The sequence below is a fragment of the Pavona decussata genome, unplaced genomic scaffold, assembly GCF_977016875.1.
Source record: "Pavona decussata unplaced genomic scaffold, jaPavDecu1.1 SCAFFOLD_37, whole genome shotgun sequence".
NCBI lineage: Eukaryota > Metazoa > Cnidaria > Anthozoa > Scleractinia > Agariciidae > Pavona > Pavona decussata.
In genome coordinates, this window is record NW_028145459.1 from 3064131 (window position 1) to 3074278 (window position 10148).

General features: G+C 37.5%; 1 protein-coding gene across 1 annotated transcript; it reads left to right on the forward strand.

Moving 5' to 3' along the window:
* Positions 1–1761: 1761 nt before the first annotated feature.
* LOC146484058 (cholecystokinin receptor-like) lies at positions 1762–7077 on the forward strand. Its single transcript, XM_085105110.1, has 2 exons — positions 1762–1834; positions 4837–7077. The coding sequence occupies exon 2, from the start codon at positions 4975–4977 to the stop codon at positions 6106–6108; it is 1134 nt and encodes a 377-aa protein (XP_084961236.1). The 5' UTR covers positions 1762–1834; positions 4837–4974; the 3' UTR covers positions 6109–7077.
* Positions 7078–10148: the final 3071 nt, after the last annotated feature.

Genomic DNA, 10148 nt, shown 5'->3' on the forward strand with positions numbered 1-10148 from the left:
TACGTAAGCCCTTCTATGATTGGTTAGTGTTGGAATTGGTAATGGGTACCTTCCCTTTATTTACTGTGAAAAATGTACCGTTGTTTCAAGATTTTCACTAGGTTCTTCGATAAGTCCGACCAAAATAAAGCAACGGGAGAAATATAAAAATTACAAGGAATATTTGTATCGATAAAAACTACACATTCACAATCATGAGTTTGTAATTTACTCGGATGAAGTTTCAAGCAGTGTTCAGTGTTCTTGTTGTAAAACAACAACTTTCCAAGAAGAAAGGCGGTACTACAAGTCCACGCCTATTTCCATAAATTAAGGTGTACGTGTTTACAACTTTCAGCTACCTTATTAAAAATACAGTATGTGGTTACAGAACAAAAGTGTTGACATTGACAGTCACCTTCAAATGAAAAGATCTAAAGATTATTGTTATTTAAATAAATACAGTAAAAAATAACTTAAATAACAAGATATCGGCTGGTATAGATTCGGTAAGAAACACTGAATATCTTTACTAGAAAACGATAAAAAACAAGAAGGATGGCCATTTCCAGGCAAATGCCAGCGAAAGTTTAACTTAAGGTCAGATACAATAAATTACGGCTTGACCTTATGTAAACAATGTATTGTTCTTGAGGAAAAACTTATTTTAAACATATTTGGTAGAAGGATCAATTTCCTGGGAAACAATCCAAAACAGAACACCTGCTTATACCAAATCTATACCAGGAGAAAACAACATTTGATCAGAGCTAGATCAGCATTATACTAAAACATAAATAGAAGGACAAACCATTGAACTTTTTGATATTTTTTTCCCTTTGATTCGAATATTCGCGTAAATAACGCATATGTTGTATCGCTTCCCAACACCGAACAATAGATAAACCCAAGTAAACCAATAATAAAATATTACAAGAGTGAGTTTCTACATTGTTCGTATTTTTATTGTTTAACACTTTTCAGTGTCCTAACATCAACGACAGCAGAGCGTCGCCTTGGTTAACAGAATTAAGTCAAAGCTGGGACATTTTGTCGAACTACATGTGCAAATTTACATAGAGCATTAGGATGTCCGTAATTAGATCGGCTAAAAGCACAAGCATTTGGAATGAATACAAATTGAAAACACATCGATCTCTATAAAAACGAGAATACAGGAGGGAGGGAGCGTCTCTATTGTTTTCACGTATTCGCCTACGACCGACTCAATCATCACTACCAGTGATCACTGGACCAATGTGAGCTTTCAAAAAAAAAATCCAAATGCCCAGGGTTCCAAGAGCTCATGCAAAGAATCAGACTCCCATACATGGAAACTCAAAGAAACCGACTATTATATGTATCGGACAAAGCTCCACCTGCAATTAGAGATCTTATCACCTTACGCTCGACCATGTGCAAGTATGAGCTTCGACATGATTGTATCCTTTCCCTGCCAAAAAGTTAGCACGACCAAATGTAGTCTCAAATCATGGAGATATTTTGCCTCAAATATATGGAACGAGCTAACAAATGATATAAGAATTAAAGCCGGCACTAATGAAGTGATGAACAAAATCCGATCGGAATTTTTTTTTTTATCCGATTCTTAGTTCTTAGCTTTAAAAGCTTTTATACCATGAATTTTTGTTCATTTTTTAGTTTCTAATGTTTAGTATATACTTGACCGTGGATTACCTGTAAACTAGTTGATTAAGCTAAGCGTAAATCCCACGGTAATTAAAGTATCGTAACCAAACATTCGTTTCCATTCCCCCAACAGTCCCGAGATGCGCAGAACCTATGCGCAGTGGCAAAAGGAGGAATAGTCCTTAATGAAAGAACACAAATACAAGTAATTGTTTACTGGACAGGTGACAGGTGGCTTTCTTTATTTCGAGAACTTGTAGTTGAATTGAATAACATTCAGGTTACAAAATGATAAGATCGAAGCTACAGTCTGTTTGATTTTCAAGCGGACACTCACCCTGCACAGTAGATCATTTTATTATCTACCTTTTGTGTGGATGTTGATCTGATTTCCTACATCTTCCTAGTCTTTTATTGAGTTTACAATAGCAATCCGCTTATCGCCGAAATGGAATTGGATGTAATAGGTTTTAATCGACTTCAAATGTTGTTTTGAGGCCAGCAAAACACGCCTTTTTAACATTTTTTAGTTCAAATTTATTTCATAAAACCGAAAGACGGACCTGGTGTTTATGTTTTAGAGACGTTGATATCTTTGAAACCTATTATAACTCTGAAAAATTAGGATTTCATGGTTCCGTCAGGGTCCGCGGAAATTAATGCACATATTTTGTATGTCATATATCTTGTTTATGCGCCACATTATCTTCTAATTTCCTTTCTTTACGACCATAAAAGGAAAAAAAAAATAATAAACTCCATTATATCAGGGAAAGCGAATAGCTTGAACTGAAGCTACATTTTTTTTTTAATTTTAACTTAATTACGGACAACAACATTTCTGGGCGACAATTGCCTTTACTGCGGTTTTCTTTGTAAAGTACAAATTCTACATCAAAGGAGTTTCGGGTGAATTATTGGTTATCTGTGCTATCACTTTTTCCTTTTTGTCCGATCTGGAGCAGTTTAAACAATCCTAGCTTACGCAGGGTAAGTAATATTTGATGGATCAGAGAATTAAGTCTTCAATGTATGTTTCATACGCTACACAGTTAATTCTCTGAGCCATCATTTGTCTCTGCGGCCTTCGTGCTAGCGGCACAACATTCATAAGTAATATTTGCCTTGTTTCAAAATTACCATTCGCCACGCATTAAATTGCTTCGTTTCATTTGTCGGTTTTTGGTAGTCAGTTCTCGCAAAACACTCGCCAAAAGTTATAACCTTTTTGATCATTACCTTCTAACCTGGAAAAAGGATTAGCTGTTTAACGAAACGACAATTGTTGGTAGAAAGGTTTCAGCTGAAGTTTAATGTTTTCGGGCGAGATCACAACAGAATCTTGTTATATTTTTGCACGTCTGATCAATTACGGAAACGAACAATTGTCTACATTGAACGACAATTCTTAACATAATGGACCTAATTTGGATTCCCCATGAAAGCTTGTGAATTAATAATCCTTTTCCAATAAATTTCAACATTTAATACGCAAACAGAAAAAAGTAAAAACAGGTCAAACAGCTGCAAGAGTGAGGCCGAAAGCTATCAATTTCATTGTGTCGGAGTGAAGGAAAAATACTTGCATTTTGGAGTGTTACAAGTCAAGGAAATATTACCAGCACAGCCAAAGAATCCATTTTCTTCATAAAGTCTGGAATTGATATGACTTATCCGGACGAGTGGTCGAGAATTTTGCCAATACTTCCCAAAACCAAGAGGAAACTAAAAGAAGTTCAGTTAGTGAAATTTAGGTGCGTAAATTAAATGGAGAGGAAACTTTATTGCGACAAAATTTGTGTTGCTGCTTTTCAGAAGACAGATGATGCAATATTAACCGCGTAAAGCTTCCGGATACGTAGTGGGACATCAAAGACAATATAACAGTGTTAACCTGGGAGTGGTTATATTGCCTTACGTAAGGAATAGGCCTGGGCAAACACGTCTTGAAACAACATTGTTTGTATGGAAATCCGATGTCAAATAATTTTCATAAAACATCGCTTCTGAAAAATTCATGAACAATCAATTGGAAACTTTAGGCACTATGCAAATGATTTTACAGAAAATAACTGAGGAATGTAGCTGTGCTAGAAATCATCTACTTGCGTTTTGACATTTCCATACATTTGTCTGTATAGCGAACCAGCCGTGAACTGCTGCTAAAAATAGTTCGCGGGAAAAAAATACAGGGAAATGTATGGAAAGTTCAAAACACGCTGGACGCTTTCTGGCACAGCTACATCCTCCAATTTTTTTTTTATATACTGTAAAACCCTTTTCCTAGTGCCAAAAGTTTCCAATACATGAATTTTTCAGAAACGATGTTTTATGAAAATTATTTGACACCAGACACTGTTATTTCAAGACGTGTTTGCCTACTCGTCAAAATGGCGTCGAAAACCGTGATGAGGCCTATTCTTACGATCGAAGAAGTGGATAACGGTACCTGGAGAAGTAAGTACTTCATGATTCCAAAGGGGAAAGAGGACAATTAAGGACCGATGGTTAACAACAATTGGAGTAAGCAACGGCAAACGCCTTAATAGACAGACGCTTTTTCACCTGGGGAAGCAAAAAACAAATTTGTGAAGGAAAGGATGCCCTAAAGTGCAAATTGCTTTCCCAAAATCGACAAGAATTGATAATACGATTCTGTGATATCCTCCATCAAAGAAACCGTTGTAATTAAATGACATGTTTTTTTATTTCAAAAACATCAGAATTTGCATATAACTGTGCTCAAACAGTGCACCTAGTGAGAACATTATAAAAAGATAGTCAAAATATCGCTTCCCTTCCATTCCTGTGTAAACCTAACTTAACAAAACGAGTTGTGCGTCCTAAATTAGCTGACAGGTTTGTAATAACTAGCCCAGAGAAAATGGTTGTCATCAGTAAAGAAGACAGGGAAATTTTCAGGATCAATTTCTAATGCAGAAAAAAAGCTGTCATGTAACCGACTACAGTTGTTATTTATTTTTCGAAAGATCTCCACAATTTACAAGCATGGAGCCAATTTTTCGGTTTCTACCTTTGTGCCCTTTAAAAGTGTGTTTTGATCGGTTTGGGAGTTAAAAGGTGTGGTGTTTAAATTTATTATGCTTGACATATGTTGTTTATGAATATGCAGAGATATTTAAGACCCCGAAATAATAAATTGTTAAATTTCAGACCGTCATTAAATTTGGCAATTATTTTTCATAGATGCAACCTCATGCAAGGTAAGGAAGACAGGAAGTAAATTTGGAGCAGTGGGGGAGCATTCAACGTAATAAAAAACGGCTTCTTCAATCTCACATTTAGGATGTTTTTCCCTCTGAAGTAAACCGACAGTGAAGCATAATGGCACCCACCACCTGTGGAAATGAAACTGAAGGTTCCGTTGGTTTCAACAACACGATCAACACAAATGGAACTGAAGATGCTGAGCAGTACGAAGAACCTACAGGGCTACGTATTTTCCGTCTTGTCGCTTTCTCGTTAATAACTTTGGCTAGTCTGATCGGTAACTCGGTAATTTGTAAAGTAGTATGGAGTAAGCCTTCCCACAAACCGTTTTCATACCACCTCGTTGCTAACATGGCCTTTGCTGAAATCCTTAGCAGCCTCTGTTTACCTTTCATGCTGGCAGACCGGGAATTAGAATCCTCGAACATGATCCTCAATAAGATCAGATGCGTTTTGAATCCACTACAAGTGCTTTCATTAATGGTAGTAGCCCATTCAATGGCTGCTGTAGCATTCTATCGCTTCAGAGTTCTCATAAACCCCTTTTCACCAGCGCCGTCAAGGAACGTAAAAACTATCACCATTACCTGTTTGTGGATAATAGCGGCAGCCATCTGCGTGCCAACGTTCTTAGGATTCAAGTTAGTTAATGGCAAGTGTGATCTACAGCCTGTTTCGTCCAACAAGACACATGTGATTGCTATTTTTGTGGTAAATTTCGCTGTACCTTACTTTGTCATTTTGGTGTCTTATGGAGCGGTGGCGTTGAACTTACGAAAGCGAATCGTTGAAAAAGCAGCACGAGAAAGAAGCTCAGACTATTCTTTAACAGCTGTTGTTGAAATGGAAGATGCAGTTGAACTCCAAGGTTTGGCCGATAACAAGGAAAGACAAAGAAACTTGGCAGAATGTCAAAGGAAGGCTTTGAATGAGGCAAGAAACCGCAGATGCAGCAAATCAGAAAATCTTGAGAAAGATCTGCTTAAGATGATCTATGCGATTATTCTCATATATATGATATGTTACTTTCCATATCAGGCGATTTTTCTTTGGGAGAAAATTGCTGAAATCGATTCGTGGCAATTTTATTATCATGCGCTGTTGCAGAATTATGTGTTTCTTTTGACATGCCTGCCTAGCGCGTTGCATCCTCTGTGTTACGGGACAATGAACAAGTTTTACGCCAAAGCATTCTCAAGGATTTTCCTTTGCAAAAAGACCTCAAATGCAGATCGTACAGTAAAATGATTACTGACCAAGTGTTATTTTCATTCAGATAATTGACAGATAAGCTGAAAGTCGTGTGGAAATTTAATCGTCTAAGTTTTCGTTCCTTTGCTTGGCAGCATTTTAATTTTCAAACTTGAGTCAAATTGTGATGCTGAATTTAACGCGCGCCGGAAAACTTCAACAACAAAGAAAGCGTGACATATTTTGTAAATATCTTTGTGTACATGTATATGAAATTTCAGTATAACATTATAATCCTGTTTAGTACCTTGCCTTTGAACCAGCAAGTTTTCAAACCAACTGATGTGTAACAAGCTACTTTTAAGTTTGAGATATTTATTAAGTTGCGCCTATTTGCATGTCTTTGTGAGGACAGCATTGTTCTTCAAATAGCAGTCTTAGTAAAATTATATACAACGATTAAAGATTTAACTAGTCGGTTATGTAGATGAATGTAAGAAAGTAGCTGAAAGTCGTTTAGTTGAAAGTGTTTAACCAAAGGAACAGAATATGGTGAATCAATTAGTTTTAGTTTCTTTTGTTGGCTCCATTTGTATTCTCGTGTTTGATTCTCATGTTGAGCTTTAGGCGTACCCGGATAACAGAATTGTAAAGAAAACGCGACAACTGTTTATCTAAATATCCTTGGGTGCATATATTAAATGTTCAGTAAAACAACAAGAAACGAAAAAAAGAAAACGAACAAAAGAAAAAACAAAGAACGAAACAAACAAACAAAAACATGATTAGTGCCTTGCGATTTAAACTAATACGTTTTCATACTGAGTTGTGCTATATTCAAGAAACTTGTAGCCCGTTGTAGCTACTGTTTGCGAGGACACGGGGTATTGTAGCTCCGTAAAGAGCAAATTTTTGTAAAAAATCATATAAATGTATTAAGGGTTTAACAAGTCAATCATGTAAAATCAATAAGTTCTTTAAGAAAGATTTAGCTATAAAAATAAACGCAACTAGAGCGAACGACGTTTCGAAGCCAGCATGTCCATATATTTAATTGTGAATATCTCTGAACAGGAACAATGGAGCAGACATACATATGTTATTTAAATGACAAGTGTTGAGATCATGTAAATGGCATATGTATGTGATCCTTTATGTGATGCTTTAATCCAGCCCCAGTTTGAGTATTGTAGTGCTGTCTGGGAAAATTGCGGTAAAACGTTGTTAGATAGATTACAAAAGCTTCAGAATCGTGCCCCTTGAGTTTTAATTTTCTCATGTTACGATGCTGATGCAGGGTTCTTAATACACAGCTGAATACAGCAACTTGGTTGGAAACATCTGTTTACTCGGGGTGCTTTCCATTCACCAAAAATTCTCGGTTTGAATTTTCGGAAATATCGGTCTCGAATGGAACGGGCTTATACCCGGTCATCACATGGTCAGTTTTTGCGTCAGGCTTCTTGACGCCGTTTATCGTACGTGTTCAAACAGTCCGACTGGAAACTTTTGAATGGAACACGAGAATTTTCGAAAATACCGAAATTTCCACTTTTCAGGAACACTGAAAAGGTTGTCCTAAATTTTCGAAAATCTTTTCCGGAAAAGACCCTATTCCATTCGATTCCCACCCGAAATTTTCGAAAATTTCGTCGAATGGAAAGCGCCCTCGGCGTTAAATTCAGAAAACCTTAATCGTATACAAGTCTTTTAAGACTTTTAAAATGGTCTAGCTCAGGGGTACTTATGCTGTAAGTTTGCTAAACGCAACAAAACAGGCTACTCCTTAAGGGACTCTGCGAACAAATAATGGTTGTTCCTTTGCAACGAACAAATTACAAAAGTGCAGCGCTCTGGAACCGCCTATCCTGTGATCCTAGGCAGGCTAACGGCACTTAATCAATTTAAGCAACTATTTAATCTCTACTTTAGGTAAGCTTGAGACATGTTACTGATTCATGGAGAGCAGGTCAAGTTTTCTTTAGGTTTTAGTGTTGTTGTTAAGGATTCTTATGATCACTGAACCTACTCGAGTGACGCAATACTCGCGTACCCTCATCGATTTATGTTTAACCAATTCTCCAGACAAAATATCTAATTCAGGTGTTGTTGCGGCATTGGCATCAGCGACCACTGTGCCATTTTCCTGACACGCAAAATTTCACATTTCCGCTCTTTTGTTCTTAAAACAGCTGAAGTGCGACAGCTCAAGAATTTTAACGAAGATGAACTTTTACGTGATCTTCGTATGAATGAATGGAACCGCGTCTCCATGCTCAATGACCCAAATGAAATGTGGAATTCTTGGAAACACCTTGTGATGAGTGTTATTGATAAGCATGCACCGTTGAAAACAAAAAGAATTAGAAACAATAGATCTCCATGGATTACGTATGAGTTGCTACGCGAAATTTACAAAAGGGATTTTTTAAAAAAGAAAGCTACATCTACAAATGATCCCCTGATCTGGAAAGAATTCAAAGACGCAAGAAATAAGGTAAACAAGAAGCTGTTTCCAGTTTATACTCGGGCCATATTTGCCTGTGTGGTGCGTAAAGCCTACAATCTTTTAACAGTGATAACCTCCAGCACCGCCAATTCCCCCAAATAGATAGCCTGCGATGTTTGCCCCCTGGCGATCCCAGAATCCTTTGCGCATAACATAGGTCTCTGACGGTTGCTACCCAAGTGCAATTTCACTTCCGGTCAGCCAAAATTTTTTCGCGCGCTTTTTTCGGCGCCGGCCCGTCGCCGATTCAAGTCGCCGTTGGCTGACCTCTTAAATAGAGGAATTAAAGAACTCGTGATTTAAATCTGGAAATGAAAGGGCTTAACGCATGATCTCCCACAGCCCATGATAGCGACAGCTGTTTTCTTTAAATCCTAGGTCCTCGGATGTGCACTCGTGACACGTGACAAGTAAATCCATGCAAATTACTTGCAATGCTAGTGTAGTCTTGCGTGGGCTGCAAAGCTGGGAAACCACACATTTCATTTCTAATGGCGAGGAAGCCCAAGGGAAGCCACCGGGCTTGTAAGGAATGGGCTCCCTCTGTTAACAAAGTATACATGGGACCAAAATCAATGGCAGAGCTACGGTAAATTAAACAGTAAATAAAAGGCTCATCCACTCTAAGATGGATTAAGCTCTTTTACCATGACATAGAAAGCTGTATCTTGAACAATGGCTGGTCTAGTAATCTTTTCAAGCTAAAAAGAGGGATTCGGCAAGGCTGCCCGCTGTCACCTTACTTGTTCATTCTTGGCGCAGAAGTTCTTGCTGACGCAATGAGGGAACACAATAATATTAAAGGCATATTAGTTGATGGACAGGAAATTAAGATCAGTCTATATGCAGACGATACAACTCTTATTTTAGATGGATATAGGGCATCCTTCCAAAATTCACTGCAGATTTTAGAGTTTTTTAGAGCGATATCCGGCCTCCAACTAAATTATAAAAAGACAGAAGTGCTGTGGATCGGCGCAAATGCAGGAAGCGAAGAAAAACTGTGCCCCGAGCACGATTTAAGGTGGATGAGAGATAAAGTAAAAACTCTAGGGGTATGGCTCTCAACAGACCCAGAAATAATGTTGAAAGTTAACTACGAGGAAAAAATAACAAAACTTAAGGCAAGCTTGGGCTGCTGGGAATTGCGTAGATTAAGTCTGCTGGGAAAAATTACTGTATTAAAAAGCTTACAGTAATTGTCTCTCAACTCACGTATATTTTGTCACCTTTGCCAACAAACCAGTGTGCTATTGGTGAAGTCAACACCCTATTCTTTAAGTTTTTGTGGGATGGCAAAGGCGACAAGATTAAGCGTGATATAATGATAAGTGATTATGAAGATGGAGGTTTAAAGATGATTGATATTAGGCTCTTTACTCAAGCTTTGAAACTCAGTTGGGTGAAAAAATACCTTGACAAAGGAAATGAGGCAAAATGGAAGCTTTTCTTCAATGTACAATTAAAAGACTTAGGCGGAGACATTATTTTCAAAGGTAATCTCCACGAGAAGGATATATTAACTTACTTTAAGGTATTAAAGTAAGTTATTAAAGTAAGGTATTAAAGAAATTTTGCAAATTTGGTC

Coding starts and splice junctions, on each gene's coding strand:
- LOC146484058 (XM_085105110.1), top strand. CDS start 4,975: ATGGCACCCACCACCTGTGGAAATGAAACTGAAGGTTCCGTTGGTTTC.